This window comes from Mustela erminea, chromosome 11 (genome assembly GCF_009829155.1).
Source record: "Mustela erminea isolate mMusErm1 chromosome 11, mMusErm1.Pri, whole genome shotgun sequence".
Classification (NCBI taxonomy): Eukaryota; Metazoa; Chordata; class Mammalia; order Carnivora; family Mustelidae; genus Mustela; species Mustela erminea.
In genome coordinates this window covers 1,992,188-2,011,949 of record NC_045624.1, presented here as the reverse complement: position 1 = coordinate 2,011,949, position 19,762 = coordinate 1,992,188, and the positions used below count along the sequence as shown (strand labels likewise).

Here is a 19,762-nt window from a genome sequence, read left to right as displayed (position 1 = left end):
ATGCCCAGGGGAGCAACCGGGCCCTGCCGTGGCCCAGGCCGTCTCCTCCCCAAACAAGGCAGTGTCCCCAGGCTCACTCGCCTCAAAGGGAGGAAGAGACCAATGGGGGAGGGAACTCCTAGGTGTCCCGAGTGGACGTCCCTTCGCCGACGAGAAGCCCCGCCATCAGATGGCCCAGAGTCCTCAGCGGAGCGGAGTGTGGCCCCGACCCTCCGCCCATCTTTCTCGTGCGATGCTCTGTAAAAGCCACGCAGGCTCCCCACTGACATCAGTGCTTTCTCCTCGGAGATAAAAATAGCTGGTGAGCCTTCTAGAAGTTCTGCTCCCATTTATTGAAAGCACCATCTCAAATAAGCTTTTGTCCTAATTACGGAGCCAGCCCCTGAGGGCGGGGTGCTGGGCAGGAGCCTGAGAGCCGGGCTGGGGGCTTTCCGACCTTCTGTCTGACTCGCAGACGCTGACAGATGCCATCCAGGCAGAGGCTCCCCCGGCCAGAGTCCTCGGCTTCGCCACGTGGAGAAGAAAGCAGGAAGATAATGAGGGACAATCCTAAGGAATAAGAGTCTTAATTCCAAGTCTCGAGAGACAGCTCATTTTCTTAACTGTCCTGCCAGCTTCCTGGACCCCCATCCCTGTTCTGCAAATGTGGAGCAGGGAGCTGGGGTGCGTCGGAGACACGTCCGTGGAGGTCACGTCCGAGCCTCGGCTGGAGCCGGCTGCTTCCCGAGCGGTTCTGCTCCACGTGAGCCACGCCAATGTTTCAATTTCTCACCGCCAAGTCTCGTGGAAGTCTATTTTTAAATGTATAAATATTTATGCGCTCATTTACAAAATGCTTAGGCAGTCATTTTTTGTGGAGATGTTGGCCGGAGCCCGCAGCCCGCCGAGGCGCACTCGGAGCCCCCGGGAGGAAGCCCCTTACCTGGGAAGTGGGGGCGTCCGGCCAACCACGCGGCTGTGGGGCGCACGGCTCGCCGGCGACTGCTCCCGCATCTCCCGGCAGCCGCCATCCGGCTCGGGGCTTCCTTCATGGGGACAGTCCTCTTCGCAGAGACTGAAACCGTTAACCACATTGAAGACTTCCTTCAAGGGCCCCCACGGCAAACTCACGGGAAGCAGCTAAACCCTCGTAAAACAGCGGCTCTCTCCTGACCCACGGACGGATGAGCAGGAGTTCGTTTATTCAGCAAATATTTATTGAGCCTCCACTATGTCAAAGGCCCTACCAGGAGCTGGGCTATGCTATTACACTATTAAATGTCCCAACAATTAAATTTTTCTGTGTCTAGAATGGTTTATAACTTACTCAAAGTGCCTGTGCAAAGGACCCGGAGCGTGCAGCCAGCGAGCCACAAAGATCCCGTCACTGACGGTAAATCACGCGGCATAAACAAATAAGAACATTATTTAAATGAGAGGCCCCTTACTTACAGAAACCATATCACAGGTATTTTCTTTCAAGATCTAATTAGATTTAAAGCTTCATTTGGGAAACAAGATGAAAATGAACGTCTTCTCCTAAGGGTATCTGGACGGGACTCAGCCGCGTGCATAATTTTTTTTTATCGCACAGCAAATTTGCCAGGTAATAATCAAACAAAAGAGCTCTGTTCCAGGAGAGGAGTAAAAGGTAAGAAAAAAGAAACCAAGCCATGCATTGTGACAGTGGATGATCCGCCAGCACACCCCTGACCAGGCTCACTGACCACAGCCACGGATCGTGACCATGGACGACCCCGCCACCACGCTCCTGACCGGTCTCACTGACCACAGCCACGGATCGTGACCATGGAAGACCCGCCAGCACGCTCCTGACTGATCTCATGATTTTTAACCACTCTTGGAGGAAAACTCATACTGTTTAATTCCGTAAATCCCTGTATGCTTGGGATGCACAAATTCAAGGAACATACTGAAGTTCCTAAAACAAACTACCTTCACAGGTACCCGTGCATGCCTCGGAGTGCTCTGAAATTAAAAACAGAACAAGGACAAGCTCCACCAACCCTAAACGAAGTGTGATGAGTCACCTGAGCCTTATAAGGCCACTAAGTGTCCAAATGCAGATGACCAGAGACCAACTTAGCCTGCTGAAGCCTGCTTCTCTGAAAGCTCACAGCTCACCCGAAACTCATTATACTGGGCCCCATTATTTGTCTGAAAATCATAAAAATATAACTGATGTCCACTTTGATTTAAAATAACACATGAATATATGAGTAACATATATTACATAGAATATAAAGTTTATATATAACAGGCTTATGAAGAAGAGTTACACTAAACAGGAGGGAATGTTTATTTTCAAAAATATTCCTTTTTAAAAAAATTTTATTTATAGGGGCACCTGGGTGTCTCAGTGGGTTAAAGTCTCTGCCTTCAGCTCGGGTCATGATCTCAGGGTCCTGGGATGGAGCCCCACATGGGGCTCTCTGTTGGGAAGCCTGCTTCCTCCTCTCTCTCTCTGCTTCCCTCTGCCTACTTGTGATCTCTGTCTGTCCAATAAAAGATTTTATTTATTTATTGGACAGACAGAGATCACAAGCAGGCAGAGACGGTGGGGGGAGCAGGCTCCCTGCAGAGCAGAGAGCCCGACACAGGGCTCGATCCCAGGACCCTGGAATCATGACCCGAGCCGAAGGCAAAGGCTTTTAACCCACTGAGCCCCCCAGGTGCCCCTAAAATATTCTTTACTTTACGGGAATTGCTGGGAAGTTCTTTTGAGCATTGAGCTCCCGAGGACACTGAAGCGCTGGTCTACAGGGCAGCGACTTTTGGATGAAACTTGGAGAGAGCTAGTGAGGCAGAGGAAGGTGGGCTCTGGAGGAGCTGCTGCTGAGCGAGGACCAGGCAGGAGTGAGACTCACATGGCCTCCGGGGAGAGGACATCTAGGACCAGAATGAGTCCCACCATGAGACGTCCTGCCACGCGCCTTCCCAGGGCTCAGTCCTGCATCCTGGCACAGGTGTCTGTGCGCAGGTGCACTCCCGAGGCGCAGGTGCCTGCGCGCAGGCACATTCTCTAACCTCATGCAGGTGACTTGCGAACAGTTGGAGACGTAAGGTTTGTAAGACCAGAGAGAGGAGGGCCGTGTGAGGCGCTGTGCACCCAGGCGCTCGTGCTCCTGCTTGCCTCCCCTTACCCCGTCAGCTTGGCTCTGGCTTCCTGACCGTGACCCTGGGCCCCCAGCTCCACGTGAGAGCCCTCGGGAGGCCACACATGTCCCCCTACGTGGGCCTGGCCCCCGAACAGCAGGGCTGCACGCCAGACTGCTGGGAACCGCGTATTGGGACATCACTTATCCCCTGTCCTTGGCTCTGGGCTCTCTCCAGCGGGAGCCTGGATGCCTGGGCATGGACCACAGGTATCAGCCACGAGGCACAGTCCTCAGAGCCACTTCCCTGTCCCACAGCCGGGCCTGGGTGTGGTCAGGCTTGGTCATGGGCAGAAGATAAAGGAGGGACTCCAAGGGTGGTCCCGGGTAACCGGCCACCGTGAGCCACAGAGATCGCAGACAGCTGTGCGACACGGTCAGCCACCTGCTGGTCTTCACGCTGCGTGAAGAACCAGAGAGGGTCGGGTGAGAGGAACGGTGTTCACAGCACAGGGGAAGCCCCTGGGGATGAGCACCGTCTCACCCGCAAACCAGGGAGGACAAAGCCTGTACCGTCCCCGATGAGCACTACATATTTGTGGAGAAAAAGAAGAGATGTCTGCGAATGGACGTATCCAGCTCTGTAAACATTATTATGTGGTGGTCACCAGTGATGTCGGCTGTCAGGTAAGTAACAGGGGTCCCAGACACCCTGCCCTGTGACCCCCACGCCGAGAGAGGATCTGGAGCTGGAACAGTGGGGCTCAAAGGTCCTGGGGGCACGGTGTCCGTGGGAGGGAGACCTTTCCCCCAAAGGAGGGCAGCCGCTTGGCCACCACGGCTCCTGATGCCTTCTTTTTTCCCTGACTTCCACGATGGACATTTTCTACACTTCCATGTGAGAAATCTTTGACCGTATTTTTGCCTAATTATCTCACACTTGAGAATTCTCACAATGCAAGGTATGGTGAGATCCTGTGAGCGTCCGGGTCCTCCTGCAGCCTCAGCTCACGGAAATGTCCACAACTTCCATGTCAGAGTCTGTACCGCACCCCCCAAACCAGCACACCAGCCCACGGCCTCAGCTGCTAGCTCCATTGAGGACAGAAACCTCCCCGCTTCATGGGGATCTGTGTCTCAGCCAGCCCCACAAGCCAAGACCCGGGAGGTCCTTCCACTGGCGCCTCCCAAACCAACCCCAGATTCAAATTCTAGCTGTTACCAAAGTCCTGCCGGAGCTTCCCAGTAAAGGTTTCCATGTGCCTTACATTTCTTTTTGGACAACATCCCCCATCATGCCTGAGACCCTGCACACCTCACCTGCCCACTCTCTGGTACAGGATGGCCCCGGGTGCCCTGAGATCCAGTCTCTACCCAACAGCCAGGGGATTTTAGGACCACAGATCTGAGCTCGTCATGCTTGTGCCCAAAACCCTCAATGGCCTCCCAGGACCCCACGAATCAGTTCCACAAGCTGCCTCCTGCTCCTGTATGAGTCTCCACTGGCCCCACACCCCATTTCCGCTGACACACTGTGACCTGGACACGCTGACCTCCTGCCTCCTAACAGCTGCCTGCACACACCTCGGGGCCTTTGCACACACTGGTCCCTCCCCCCAGACTGCTCTCCGCTTACTTCCTGTTCTTCTGAAACACCCCTTCCCCCGTGGTTTCTACCAACTTCTCTCCGCTTCTCTCCAGCCTCACGACACCCGCTTCCGTGCAGCACGTACCGTAGGCCGTGATCACGTTCCGAAGGGACTGCTGGATCACTGTGCATCTCCTGGCAGGAAGGAGGGCTCTTCACGCCTCTGAATCTCCCGGGCCCGCTGTGTCCCAGCTCCCTCCGGAGTGACTCCTGGAGAGACGGACAAACAAACCAATCAAAACAGCTGGTAAATCCTTCCACCCTGAATCACACCCAGCTGGGCTAAACCACAAGAGGGTAGTTCCTCCCAGAGGCTGTGTGTCCTCCAGCAGGTGCTAGGGAGACCATTACAGAACCAGGATCTAGGACTTTCCTAGGATGATCTGTGGCCGCCTTGGTCAGACTGTGACATCAGCACAGAAGCAGCGGAGAGCACAAACGGAGTATCTGCAGAAATCTGGGGGGCTGTCGGGGGCTGTGGCAGGGATGAAGAGGGCACCGCAGACGTACCCATTGCTCCCCCAAGTAAAGGGTGAGGGACAGCGTGGTCCCCAGAGCCCGCTGGCCCCGGCCGCCATGACCTGGCAGGGAAGGAGCCCCCTTTCTTCCTCCCCGGGGCCGCCGCTGTTCAAACCCAGCAGAGGCCAGAGGGCGAGGGGCCCAGATGATGAAGCCCAGAGAGGTCAGCGCCCCGGGGCCCACCACGGGGCTGAGGAGGTCAGCGAATGGTCTGCAGCGCCAAGGAGAGTGTTAGCAGCGCCTGCGCCACCCGTGCCGTCAGATGAGCACGGCAGGAAGATGGGCGCCGAGGCCGCGTCGCGTGTCGGCCCGACGGGGTCCTGCCCAGTGCACGCCCCGTAGGCAGCAGCAGGCGGTGTTGAGGGCCGCTCCCGGGGCTGCTCCATGCGGGCACGCACCCTGCTGCGGCCAGGCCCACCCGGCGCTGCCCGGACCCTGTGCAGCACGGCCCACCCACTGCGGAGGAGCTCACTTCCCCTCTCCTCTCTCACGAGATAAGAGACGAAACCAGAGCCGTCCGTGAGCAACTCACGTTCCTGACAAAATGCTCGGCCTCTACAGCCTCTGGACGTCACCAAGCGGCGGTTCTGAGCTCATCAGGTGAGCCAACCTCACAGCACGAAGGGCGAGCGAAGGGCTGGCCCCAGAGGCTCTCCCCACATCCCTCCTCCAGCGCATTAAGACATTTTAGAGCCGGCTGGCAAGTTCCAACGTTAAAGTCCTGATTATTTATTTATGCCCTTTTTGTCTAAGAAGTTAAATCCCCAAAGCATCTCAATTTAGATCAAAAGCAATTTACCAAACTTCAGCTGGCTCACCTGTGCCTATGATTTGTTAATTACCTGCTTAGCATTTCCAGGCTGCGGGGCGGAGACGCAGCCTCGCGGGCTGCGGGGGGGAAACCTCTGATACGCCCCTCCCCGGACAGAGCCTTCCAGAACGCCCGAGGTGTTCAGTGGGGGAAGCGATCCCACAGCCCCCAGCTAGTGAGCCACATGCAGTCTTGCAAATTGCTTTTCTTTTCCAGGGAGAGGAGCTCCACGCTGAGCAAACAGACGCACCAACGCCGCGGAGCTGCTGACATATTTCTTGGCTACCCGATCAAATTATGTAATGGCACTATCGGATCCGCAGCGATCTATCACACACAGGATCGGCAAGGACTCGCACCCATTCCTCTCTCTGGTGCCCTCGGTTTACAATTTGGCATTAGGATATTAGGAATAACAATAATTACTTGCTTTTACATAGCTTCAAACGAAAGAAATCATTCAACATTCAACGGCACACATGAAAAGATGATCTCATTTCGAAGGCGGCTTTGTTGGCGTCGCTTCCTCGCTCTCTGTTGCTTCTTCCCGTGTTCCCGCCCCCCCCCCATTCCTAGCCGTCGTCTGTGAAAGTCTCACCGCTGTAGCCTATGCGCCGTGCAGAGGAACGGCAAGCAATGAAGAAGATCCGGAGTTTAGAGCAATACAACGTGAAATGTTTTTTCTGGGTTTTTTTCCCGTTTTCCCGTGAAGAGATGGAAAGCATAACCTTTTCTGAGCCCCACCAGCACCAGAGAGAGGCAAAGAAACCGGGGCCCTGTAAGTGGGCTGCCTCTCACGCGAGGAGTTTTTAAATCTTAATTTGCTCGCTGTTTAACTTAAACTCTGAGGGAGTTGAACATGCCCCATGCTTGGAAAACATCTAGAAAATTAAGATTATGAAACGTATTGGCCTCTGGGAGTAAGTAGCAGAGCGCTGGTTCCATGCCTCTGGGCACCGACTCTCTGACCCCCCCTCCTCCTGCCCATGCTCTATTTTTATCTCTTCCATGAAACCGGCCACGTTTTAACTTGTGCTCTGATTGTAATTATGTCCTAGCTCGTTCATTATGCTGCAAGTCCCTTTAAGGCCAGATCCTATCGCAGACTCCTCTCTGAGTCCCTCCCCCGCCCCGCCCCGCCCCCGCCCACAGAAAGCACTCAGGACTCACAGCGGCTGCCAGGAGCCAGCCAGCGCTCTCGCCTCTCCCAGGCTTTGCATCTTCCCGGTCTTTTCTGCACTCCTCTCCAGAAGAGCAGCGCACCGTCTTCCAGAGGGGCGCATGTCTCCAGTGTGGCTTCATGCTCAAACAGGGGAAACGCCACCAAACCTTCACAATTTTCCCCTCGCACTCCAGCCAGTCCTATGCCAAGCCTTGAGGTGTTGGGTTAGAAAAAATGGTACATTCGAGAGAGGGACAGCGAGGTATTCTACCAGTCACAGTTAAATGAATCCTACCCTTAATAACGCAACGTGAACCATCTCAAAAAACACAACGAATAATGGATCTAGAGCCACTGTCTGTTTCCCTCTGTGGAGTGCGACGCGGGCAGAGCTGCCCGCCCCCCCCCCCCCCCCCGATCGGGAATTGCAACCCATGGGGACAATGGAGCCAACAAAATGCCGTGCTTGCCGGGTGTCCTAGAACACGGGGCTCAGGTTCCCTCTTCCGGCAGAGCCCAGCTCGGCCCCCTCATCTTCCTCCGTCACTGATGGGCTGGAGGCAGAGCCCTGCAGGCCAACTTGTAACGGTCCCAGGAGAGCTTCCGTCCTCCACAGACCTCCCAGAGCCGCCCAACAGTCACGTAAGAACCGCGGCCACGGGAAGGCAGGGGCGCACACACCCTCTGGCTCAGAGGCTCTGTAGGACGGGGCGGGGAACAGTGACCCAGGCGGCAGGCACGCAGACGCAGCCAGGCTCCAGCCGACCAATACGTGCGAAGGCGCCGCTGTTGGCGCTCCTTCTTGGAGCGGCAGCGCGAGCGCACCCTGGCCCGGGGTCTCCCGCAGGGTGAGCTCCAGGCACAGCCGGCTTCCCAGCAATGTGTCCGGCGCACACTCCGTCTCTCCTCCCTGCCTAGAGGACATGGCTCACACTGAAGTCAGCAACAAGAGAAACCATGCCACAAACCAGGAGTCACCCCACCTGTGCCCCCCAGAAACACCCTGAGACTGAGCTCAAAGTGAGGCATGGGGGGCTCAGTGCCCCCGCGTCTCTGCCCCCTGCCTGGCTTGGCGTCATGTGTTTGTGCATTCGTGTCCTAGGGCTGTTGTAACAAGTGATCAGGAAGACAAGAGAAATTCTCTCGCCCAGTTCTGGAGGACACGTAGCCAATGTCAAGGTGCCAGCAGTGTTGGTCCCTCCTGAAGGCCATCGCGGGGGTGGGGGGCATCTTCTCCTTGCCTCTCTCCTGCTTCCCGCTGCCACCAGCAGGCATGGGCCTTGCTGGTCCTCTGTCGCCACGTGGTCTTCCTCCCGCATCTCTGTGGCCTTGAGTTCAGAGCCCGTCTAGTTAATCCGGGATACCCCACTTGAGAGCCGTAATTATATCTGCAAAACCCTCTTTCCTAAATCAGGTCCCCTATGGAGGGACGTACCTTTTGGGTTGGGAGCCCCAGCCCGCCCACCACACACTCCTCCGAAACCTTACACACCCCTGCCTCATTTTTCCTGCCCCGCTCAGTGAGTCAAACAAAACCGCAGTCTCCCCGAGACGTGTGCGGTCAACAACACGGACAGATAACATGACCGCGAACCAGCTTTTCCAGCAGAGCACGCTGGTCTTGCCTTTCCCAACTCCTGGAGAACAAGAACAAAGGGTTTTTTAAAAATTTCCATAGAATAGGTCCCCATCAGGAACTTAAAGCTTTAAACTTCTCTTGTAATTGCCTGTGGTTAGTTGCATTATTTCCCCGAGATTCGATTTTGTGGATTTGGATCAGGGATAAGACAGAGGAGCTGAGAGTGGAGAAGTGTTATCTTCGCAGACATTAGGAGAACCTGCGTCCACATTCCCTGCAGGAAGCCTGGCTCAGAGGAAGATAAAAGCCAAGTTTGGGACTAACTGGGAACGCGAGCATGTAACAATTCACTCAGTACAATGTGACACGTGCAATCCTGCAACTCCGGAGAATACAAGGGCAGGAGGCAGCTCGCTGCATGGACAGAACGGAGAGAGAAGGTCTCAGAGGAAATGGGCCCCTGCTGCGTGCAAGGAGAAGGGCATTCAGAACAAAGGACCAGTGGACAAAAACGTAGAGAAATAAAGATTTGGAGACCGTGCAGGTGTGTGTCGGGGCAGAAGGCGGAGGGAGCAAAGCTTAAAATCCAGACTGAAGCCGGTTCGGAAGTGGCCTTAAATGCACTTTGAACTTCTGCCCTCTAGACAACGGGTGTTCTAAAGCTCCCCACCTCCTACATTTTGGGGAGACCCCTGCCCCTGCCAGCACTTCTGCACATGAAAGTGCAAATTGTGCACTGAAGGACTCCAAGGCTACCGTTCACATGATGGTCCGGGAGAAAGACCCCCCCCCAGTTGTGCAGTGTTGGACACTGCAACCGTACAGGGCCATCCTGCTCTTCATTCTCTCTTCCCACCCAACAGCCTTCTGTGTGAAAGGCAGATTTTTGCAGTTAGATATTTTAGGACTGGAAGCTGGTACTGGTAATACATCAGAACTAATCAGAATAAAGCATGACAGACTGTCATAAAAGCTTGCTTGGTAATTCATGCTAGCATTTATAACATATAAATAAGTCATGTAGAGCGTAGCTGTGCAGAAAGCCTGCAATGAGAGAGTAAATAATAAAATGATGAAAGGTTGCCAAACTGGAGTGTGTCTATCAGGGTATTACAGGAATTATTTTAAGGTTTCATTTAAGAAGAGAGCATAAGAACAGATTTATGAAATGGAAGGACGTCCAAGCTGATCACTGGTACAAACTCGAGAGCAAGGCAGCGCCGTGTGACGGCGAGAGCTGGAAGCCGGCCGCCAACCCAGGTGACCTGAAGCCACTGCCTGACCCTCTTCCTGAGGTCACAACACCCATGAGACAATCAGACGCTGACCATTCTGCAGAGTCACTATGAGGCTCTCATATGAAAACTGGGAAAACAGAAGGGCATAAATTCAGGTAAATCACGGTTGTCAGAATCACGCTAATTTCTTAGGCTTTGGAAAGGAAATGGAGAAAGTTACCCGCTGTGAACTTTCCCCTCCTCCTGACTCAGATTTCAGCAGCTAATATGTTGGGAAGATAATTAGCAATAATCTTGCATTAAAAAAAAAAAAAAAAAAACCAGAGTCAAGAGAGAGCGAAGGATCTGAGGTATCTACAGTTAGAAATGTAGGAGGGGGAGCCGGGCTTAATTTGAGGAGGCTTGGGCCAGAGCCTTAGCACGCTGCGAGGGCACGTCGGTGAGTCTGTACCCACAACAACACTCCCTTCAGCTCCTCAGGTCGGCAGCTCAACACAAGACCGACGATTTGGAAGAGGTTCAGAGAGGAACAGAGTAATGACGCTCTTCAGGGGCCGGCTTCAAGGACTGATTTAGGAAGAAAGATTAAGGAGGCTGAGTGTGCGCGGCTTCCCTAATCACGGACTCAGTGAGCACAAGATAATCGTCATCAGATACTTAACGGGCAGAAGTGGTGAGGACAGAAGGGGATTATTGAGACGAGATCCCAATGTCTGTGACACATCGTACGCTGTCGTACAGAGCTCGAGGATGAGGACTTGGCTCACCGAGAGGAACTGGAAACGCACTTAGCCGAAACTGGTTTACGAGGCCCGCTGGCTTCCAGAAGCCTCTACCCCAGACATGAAAATGGCTGAAAAGATGAAGTTGATCTTCATTTGTGGAATGATGGGCTGTGCTTACACTAACATAAGCTGGCATTTTGGCAGGGAATAAACTGGAATAAACGGATTCAGGCACCACGCCAATCCCTCATCCTGGTCTCCGCAGTCTGCTCGAGGGAGCCGCCACGCAGGGGAGCGGAGCTGCCGTTCTGCTCCTGTCTCTCAGCTGAAGACCCACGTCTAACTCCTTAGCCCCCACTCCTGCAGGTGCACTGGTCTCTTCATTCTAGCGAGACCTCGCCCACTCACGCCAGTATTACTATTTATAATCAGCATGTTCTACGGATTCTTCCCTTGCCATTGCCTCTGGCCATCTTTCGCGGTGATTGGATTTGGCTGCTGTGGTGGTGGTGCCGGTTGATGGTGGTGAAGGTGCTGATGGTGGTGATGGTGGTAGTGACTGGTGGTGACTGGCAGTGGTGGTGATGGTGATGGTGATGGTGATGGTGTTGGTGGGGATGATGGCAGTGCTAGTAGAGGTCATGGTGGTAGTGACTGTGGTGGTAGTGGTGGCAGTGATGGTGGTGGTGGTGGTCATGGCGGTTGTGGCGGCAGCAGTGGCAGTGCTGGTTCAGTGATGGTGGTGGTGGTGGCGGTGGTGATGGTTGCGGTGGTGGTGGTCATTGCCATGGCAATAGTGGTGGCGGTGATGGTGCTGACGAGGGAAGCGTCGTCCCTGCCTGGCAGGGTGTCTTACTTGCACGCTATAAATCTGTACGCACGGCACTGGGCTACAGACCACATTCCGCTTGTTTTGTCGCCACTGCTGCCCCGTGGGCTGACACCATGCACTCGGGCACCGTCCCCACCGCTTCAGGGAGGTGTTCCTCACAGCTTCCTGCCGGGCCACGTTCCGCAGCACCCAGCTGCCACCGTGTGACTTAGCCGTTCCCCAAGGGATGGACCTACCAGGTTGCCTCCCGCTTCCCAACACCACGTTCAAAGCTGATGCAGGCATCACCACTGGACGGCCGGACCGGCCGGAGTTTCTCTGGGGCGCGCCTGGAAGTGGACCGGTTGTACCGCGAGACGCGGAGTACGGACGCGCTCTCGCTGCAGAATCCCAGACCGCCCTTCCGCGTGGCCGCCCCGCCACCTTTCCTCTAAATTAGGGTAACACCCATTCCCCCACATCCTCGCTGACACTTGATGTTAAAAGATGGTCCACGTTTTGGTGATTTTATGTATGTATCACGGTATTTCATGATTGTTCTGATTTCTATTGCTCGGCTAACTGGAAATCAAGAATATCTGATTAATGGTGAACTTTCCAAGTCAGAGATTGACCCGAACATAGAAATCACACTAGGTATTTCACAGGAAGGGGATTTAAGTTAAGGAGCTGGTTACAAAAGGGTCGGTACCAAGGCACGGGCCGGCACACCCGCTTTATCCAGCGGGATGAGATCAGGTGGGGTCTTCCAACCTCCACAGTCTCCCCTCGGCCCGGGCACCCCAGCTGCACTGGATCCGTTAACGTCCACTTCCAGCTGCTTCAAATAACCCCCGGGGTCTGCGTGCCCTGCCTCTCCAGCACACATTCCCACCGACATGTGTCCCCAGGTCCCCTTGGGGAAGCGCAGGTGAGGGTGTGCCTGGCTCCTGCACAGGGACGGGGAGTCCCGCCTCCAGGGGACCCTGTCTTCCCATTCCCACGGCAATGACCCGACCGGCTCTGGCACATGGCAGGAGCCGACATGACCGTCTCCGTGCCCCACCGAAGGGTTACTGGCAAGTGCCGATAGCTGGCCGGGCTCCGCCAGTTTCATTCCCAGGGACAGTGTGACCGACAGCCACGCCAAGTTTCCTGCCATGTGAGCGCTACACACCCGCCGCCGTAGGACGGCCAGCTGTCCCCAGCTCGCCTCCGAGGGGAGACCTCGCCACCCGGCACTTACACCTGGGACCGGGAGCCCCCGGCAGCAGGACCCACTTCAAAGGCAGCGTCTCCTTCCACAGCCCACGGGAGACTTCACAAAGGTTCTGCACGGTCTGCTCAGCACCTCCCACACATTTCCCGGGACACGGCGGACAAAGGGGAGGGTGCGGAGGAGCCCTGCACACGAGGAAGGATGTCCTATCACCCTAAACCCGTGGACCAGGCTCCCCGGAAACAGACTCTGAAGCGAGGCAGGCAGCGGAAGGTCCGCTGGGACGCACGTGGCGGATACGCCATGAAGGCACAAGGCGGGCGGGCTTGGGCAGAAGGATAAGCAAACCACATCGGGATTGACACCAAGCCCTCGTGCAGTCTCGGGGCCCCTGTGAAGCAGAGTGACCCTTTCACAATCATCGCAAGTGGAGGCGGCAGGGCTGGGCCCTGCATCCTCACATGAACCCCCTTCTGGAAGGAAGAGATGTGTCCGCGGTGATTCTCAGTGAGGCATCCCGGGAGCCAAAGCTACTGCTGATCACCGTGAGGACAGGCGCCGGGCAAAACCCTGCAAGGACGGGGGGTGACCCCCTGCCCCCTCTTCACTCCAGGGAGGTCCTGCCATCCCCACCTTGGGGCTCCAGGCCACGGTCAAGGTGCTGCCCGTGAACCACCGTATCTCCTTCTAAGAAACACCGAAACAACATACATCCTGTGCCCCTTTTTCTATTCGGGTTCAAGTCCTTTTCTTATTAATTTCTAAGAGTTCTTCATGTAGCCTAGTTTGGACATGACCAGGACCTTGTACGTTCCTACACCTGAAGGCGTCATCAGTGATGCCCTTCCCCGGAGAGCCGCCTTGAGCCGGAGGCGCGCACGCCAACCCTGCTTTGCCTGAGGGCCTGGGGTCTTTGGAGCTGTCTCCCACCTCCACTCCTCAAAGATATTCCGCTGCATTTTCCTTTGTTAACTTGATCGTTGTTTTTTAAAAATTTGCGCAAAGTTGGACTGTGTACGTTGTGAGAGGTGGGGATATACTAGATCTTCCCATTGAGAGGTGGGGATATACTAGACCTTCCCATTTAGTGGGTCAGTTTCTCCAAACCCTCCTGCAGAGCCCGTCCTCCCTGCTGGGCGGGGCCGCGGGGCACAGTCCCCACACCCCAGTGTCTGGTTCTGGGCCCTGCGTCCTGTCCTGCAGGGACTCGTTCCGTCGGGTGCTCTGTGCTCACTGTGGACTTTAATGCCCGTCCCATGTGGTACGGATTTTTCCTGTTTGAGCTCCTTTCACAGACATTTCTCGGTTTCTTGTGCACCTTTATTTTTCCGAATTAATCCATTTCTTGAGTTCCTGAAAGAAATCTTGCTGGGATTTTTAGTGAAGTCGTTGACTCATCTGGGACAAACTGACATCTTGACGGTGTCAACTCCTCCACCCGCGAGCACGATCTGTCATCCCATTGATGAAAATCTCCTTCCCTGTTCCACAACGGGGTGTTTAAGCTCTTGTACAAAGTCTCCCAGACTCTGTCGGGTCACGTGTCCGCACTGAGCGGCCGCGTGACTGTTCTCGGTGCAGCTTTGTTTCCACCACACGCCCCCGCTGCCCACCATGGCCGGGGGAAGCGCCGCCAAGGAGTCCGGCTTCGGCCGCGTCCAGCTGCTCCACTGGCCTCTCTTGCGGCTTCAACAACTCCTCCGCTGCTGCCGCTCCGTCTTCTCTACGGACTCGTACGTCGCGTGACAGACGCCACCCAGTGTCGTCTTCTTCCGTTCGTGCCACGTGTCCGCCTTCGCTTTGCCATTCTGGTCCTGCTCCTGGGACCAGGATCTATGTTGGAAATTAGAGACCGTGTCTGGACCGCAATCATAAAGAAATTCTCTAAGGTTTCACCATAAAACACATCGCCTGCTGGTCACTTTTGTTTACATGACCTTTTGAAATCAAGAACGTTTCTTTACAGCCTTAATTTCTGAGAAGTCTCTTCATTTGTAAATGTTGGACGTCATCAAATGTGTCTTCTGCACCTACTGAGCTAGCGGGACGACCCTTCCTCCCTCTGTGCGTCAATGTGGCAACCGACAGAGAAGTTTCCAGTGAGGAGACACTTGCTCTCCCGGAACGAGCCATGCTAGGTACAGTGCACCTGTAAGACCCTCCGAGTCGAGTCAGCAGTGTCACTCCACACACACAGACAGTAGCGGACGAGGCTACAGAGTTCTTAGTTCTTCTGAGCTCCCACAGAATCCATGGACGCGTCCCCTCTGCCTGGAGCGATCTGCCCAGCTCTTCACACTGTAGCTCCTTCTGAACACAGGGTCTGGTCTCACATGTCACGACCCCATGGAAGCCTTCCCAAAGCTCTGCTAGTCACTCACTGTCCCCGATCACTCTGTGAAATGTCAGTCCTTGCTTCTAACCGCTGCTGTCTCCCAACAGACTAGAAGCGTACGGAGAGCACAGACATTCCTGTCTTCCGTGCTCTGTGCTCCCACCGCCCAGAACACGTTGTAGAACACAACAGACAATCCGTCAGTATTTAAGTCCACAAGTTCACAAGTCGACGCACCATGGGCACATGACGGGTCCACGTTGGAAGCCACGTGATCATGCCGGTACGTGCGGGACCACCTGAAGAATGCCGTAAAAGGCTACAGATCCTACAAAGGCTAAAGGACACTGACATCCGGGGATGTGAGTGACCGGCGAGAGAAAGAGCTTGTTTAAGATCCGAAAGTCACAGGCAGGCATGCAGGCACTAGAGGCCTTCTTCTAGCAAATGTCACTAAGCTAATCTTGGAGAATCCTTGCACAAAGTGGCCATCGTGCCCGGTTTTGAGCCTTCCATCTGCACACAGCAGCCTGGGGAATGGGCCAGATAAACCGAACTCCCCCGTCTTCAGAGCTGGAATTTCTCTGGAGAAAAGTGTCCAGTCAAACGACAGGACAGTAGAGTGTACAGACTGTCCCGGTCACTAATGGGAGAGGAAACGTGGGATTTGGGGATGACCAAGAAGCCACCCAAAGCAGTTCCTAAAGGGCAGGTATCAGAGGACGTGGCGAAGAGAACAAACCCGGAGTGAGAAGGGGGGACATTCCCAGGTCAGAGGGGAGCCCGAGAACCTGAGACAGTCTCCCCAGCCTCACGCACACACTGGCCTAACAGCATCCTCTGCTGCGCGAGCCTCCTGCCGGGGAGGGCGGAGGCACGGGCGGGAGCCCCTCCAGCTCCAGGCAGCTTCTGAGCTGCTCGGGTTTTATCACCGCGCAGGATGAGCACAGCATGTCTGCCCCAGCGCCCAGCCGTACCTCGTGCCGGCAAACCCCGAAGCCCGCACAGGTGGGGGAAGGGGGTCCTCCTGTTGGGAGGAATGCCCCAGAAGGGGAGCATCGTAAGAAGGCGAAGCCCTCGTGCAAACACAGCCACCGCATAGAGATTTCTCTCCAAAGGGGCTGCATTTGGTCACTCCTACCCTGGACCTTCCTCCAGAGACACGAACAGGACCCGTTGCTGGGGCAGCCGGCTGTGGCGAGGGCAGCGCCCCAATCTGAAGGAAGGAGGAAGAGCTCCCGCTTGCCCTGCTCCCCGCTGGGACGCGGTCCTCAGTCTGCCGCTGCCCGCGCAAAGCGATGGACTTCAAGTGGTCACCAGCGGTCCGTTCCCGACCTCACTGAGGACTGAACAGCCCCGGGCCACTAGGAAAGCGTCTCACCTTTCCAAAGCTTGTGTGCTTCCTACAGACGCCGAGGCTCTGTTAACACGCCGACGGCCTTTAAACCCCATGAACATCGCTCCTCCCACGGTCCAGTACGCTCTGCCCCTCCTTGGGCTCAGATAGCGTCCTCTACCTACCTGTGGCTCTAGGAAGTATGTCCTAGCGTGAAAGGGTGAAAGCTCGGCCACGTCCACATGTGCCTTCCGCGTCCTTCGTTACTCATGCGAGGTCCGCTCCGAGCAGCCCAGTGGCAGCGAGGGCCAGTGCGAGGCGGCCCGTGTGCTCCTCTGCGTCACTCTCTGCTTTCCTGTCCGGGACGGATGCGTCACGGCTCCTTTGTGCTCCAACACCCGGCGCCCCCGTTGAGGAAAGACCACGTTCACCCTCCTGTGTGTGCACCTCTGGGGGCACCGTTTAAGCTTATTTCCTCACATGGCATTAAATCAAGACCAAACAAAGATCTTTAGAGGCCTTAAGTCCCCTAAAAGATCGCTACCCCCTCATTTAATTCAGCAAAAACACTATTATTCCCCAAAATGGGTATAAATAAATTCAACAAGTTTTGATTCTTCTTGACAATGTCTTCAATGCCTTCAAAATAAATAAATTAATTCTTTCCAAGACCATGTTTGCTGTCCTGATTTTGGAGCTTCTGTTCTGCTCATACCCAACTGCTGTGAGATGACCCAGGGCCAGAGGGAGGACCTCATCCCTTCGTAAGGAGTCCCAGCGGCCACCAACGGCTTTCCTCCAGCCGAGCCAGGTGCTTTCTGGGGCACCAGACTCCCCCCGACTGTGGTCCAGAAGTCCCTGGACCTATGGGAATCACTTCAGAAACCCCGAAGTGAATCCACAGTAATCCAGATCCTGGGGCTCAGGAAACACACCACAGAGGGGCTGAGGTCAAACTCCGGGAAGGTGGAGGGGTTGGCACCTGCCGCCGCAGCTGCCGGTCCTGAGAATCACTGACGTGGACGCGGCTGCACAGGGGTCCGCGTGCATCTGGGGACGCGAGCGGCCCAGGGAGGGGACGTCTGCACGTCCGGCACTGGCCAGCCGCTGCAGGGAGCAGTGTCCCCAAACACAGCCACATGTGCTATGGCTCTCACAACCCTGCAGTGGGCGCCAGCCAGGCCCCCACTGTGGACACTGAGGCTCCGTGACTTTCCGGGGGCCAAGCCCCGGCTGACCTTGAGCTTAGAAGCACATTCCAAATCACCTCTCCTCCAAGTGGGCCCAGGCTCCTCCCATGTTCTTTATGGAAATGAAATTCCAGCAGGAAAGCAAACACACAGCTGTGCGACTTTAGACCCGCAGAAGTACTGCCTTCGCGCTGACGTTTGGCGTGCTGGGTTCTGTGACCAACGGGGCAGTGAAGGAGAGCCCTACGTGCTGTTTACGGGCTCAAATCCGTCACTTTTAATGACCCATGATTGTCAAATCAGCAGGAGGGGAGAGAGGCTCATGGTTTTGATCTCACTTTTGGGGGGTCACATTCAGTACCAGGTCACTGGGCAGATGCACACGGTGGGGGGAGCCCCCTGTTGACCTGAAGATTTACCCAGATAGTCTTAAAATCCATCTGGGGGACTGAATCCCCCGGGGCTTCGCGTGGACACTGCTAGTCTAAATCAAGGACAGTGAGATTACTAGCGGCCGTGACACCTAGTGACATCACATCATCTCTTCACACCAGCATCAAAGTAGCTGATCCACGGTTATGAAACCATCGCAGAATTTTCTTGGTGATACTGTGATTTCTGTGGTACGTTTGGGGTGTGTGTGGGGGCGGTGAAATTCACGTGTATATTAGGTGTTTTAAATGCCGGGGGCGTAATAACAGCAGGACCGCGAGCCAGCGGTTAAGAGTGGAAGCCCACGGAGCCCTCGGGGAGGGCCGTCCGCCCAGAAGGAGAGGCCGCGCTGAGCACTGCTGACGGGCAGGTGGCGGTGACGGTGCTCAGTTTCTGCTCCCCCACTCCCGACTGTGCTGAGGGCTTCGTACTGCTGGTGAAGGAGTGGGGGGGTTCCGCAGAGACTTGACCCCTGTGTCACTTCACCCAGACCGTGGGGGAAGATCCAGCCCAGGAAGTCTGGGTCCCCCGGGAAGGGCACGTGCCCTGTGCCTCGCTCTCCCACACCACCAGAGCTGGAGTCAGCACGGAGCCCCCCGCCCCCCAGCTGGTTGTCCCGAGGACCCCATCTGGACAGAGAAGGAACACGACAGGTAAGATGGTGCCGGCAAGGATGGGCTCCCACCGAGGTCTCTCCCTCCTGACCGAATCCTGGGCAGACCTGGAGGTGGCCAACTTTTGGCTTCTAGAGGATGACACCCTCCTGCTTGAGATTTCCAGTTCCAAACGCCGAGACCTCGCCGGTGTGTAGGTGAAATGCACGGCACTTAGTGCGAAGTATTATTAGCTCAGATGACTTCGTGCTCTCCACTCTGTTTTTAATGGATAAGTGTCTCCAGGCCGCAAAACCACCCTGCAGCGGGCAAGGAAGGCTAAGACAGGAGCCGCACAGGAGGAGAGAGTGACGCAGGCGGCCAAGGAGCGAGCAGAAACGACCGGGAGCGGCTCTCCAGCCGCTGGAGCGCGCCAGGCGTGGGCAGACAGCCACGGGGGAGCAGGGTGTCCGCAAGGGCCGCAGGAAAGAGGCAGCCGACATGAAGAAACCTGAGAAGCAGGCAGTGGTGTCCACCATGGAGTCACCCGCTGCGGCATATGTCAAGCTGGGAGTCACACAGCAAACCCAGCTCCGATGTCCGGCCGGCCCCTGCAGCACTGGCTCTGCCTGCACGAAGCAGACCTTTCAGCGGGGGAGGCTAAGCACCGGGTGCGGCTACCGTCTCCAGGGGGTGTGGGGTTCTCAAGTGGTAGGGCTGTGTGCAGTCAAATTAAAAGTTCATTATGGGACGAAACGGCATCCACCAGAGGTTTAGGAAAGGGTGACGCTTTAGACAGGAGGAGGACAGGACTCCAGAAGAAGCGGCGCAGATAAGGACGGAGCGGAACTGAAGAAGAACCGGGTCTGGTGGGCAGGATGCGAGCCCAGCGGCTGGTGGGAGGGAGGGAGGGAGGGGGCGGGGCAGGGGAGGGGCTCGCAAGGGGCGGGGCAAGGAGGGAGGAGCTGGAGGAGGACTGAGGGGGGAGGGGAAGGAAAGGGCTGATGAGGGGGAGGGAAGAGGAGGGAGCAGACTGGGGGGGGCGAGGAGGCGTAGGGGGGGGGGCGGG

The 19,762-nt window shown here is 55.8% G+C and overlaps 1 protein-coding gene across 1 annotated transcript in view; it reads right to left on the bottom strand.

Annotated features, from left to right (window-relative positions):
* LOC116569505 (lysine-rich arabinogalactan protein 19-like) overlaps nucleotides 1-19,762 on the bottom strand; it is a 90,380-nt gene that overhangs the window by 40,089 nt on the left and 30,529 nt on the right. The window contains exon 4 of the mRNA XM_032305796.1: nucleotides 4,829-4,953. Coding sequence (XP_032161687.1) covers nucleotides 4,829-4,875 — 47 coding nt within the window. The 5' untranslated portion in view covers nucleotides 4,876-4,953. The remainder of the gene's footprint in view (nucleotides 1-4,828; nucleotides 4,954-19,762) is intronic.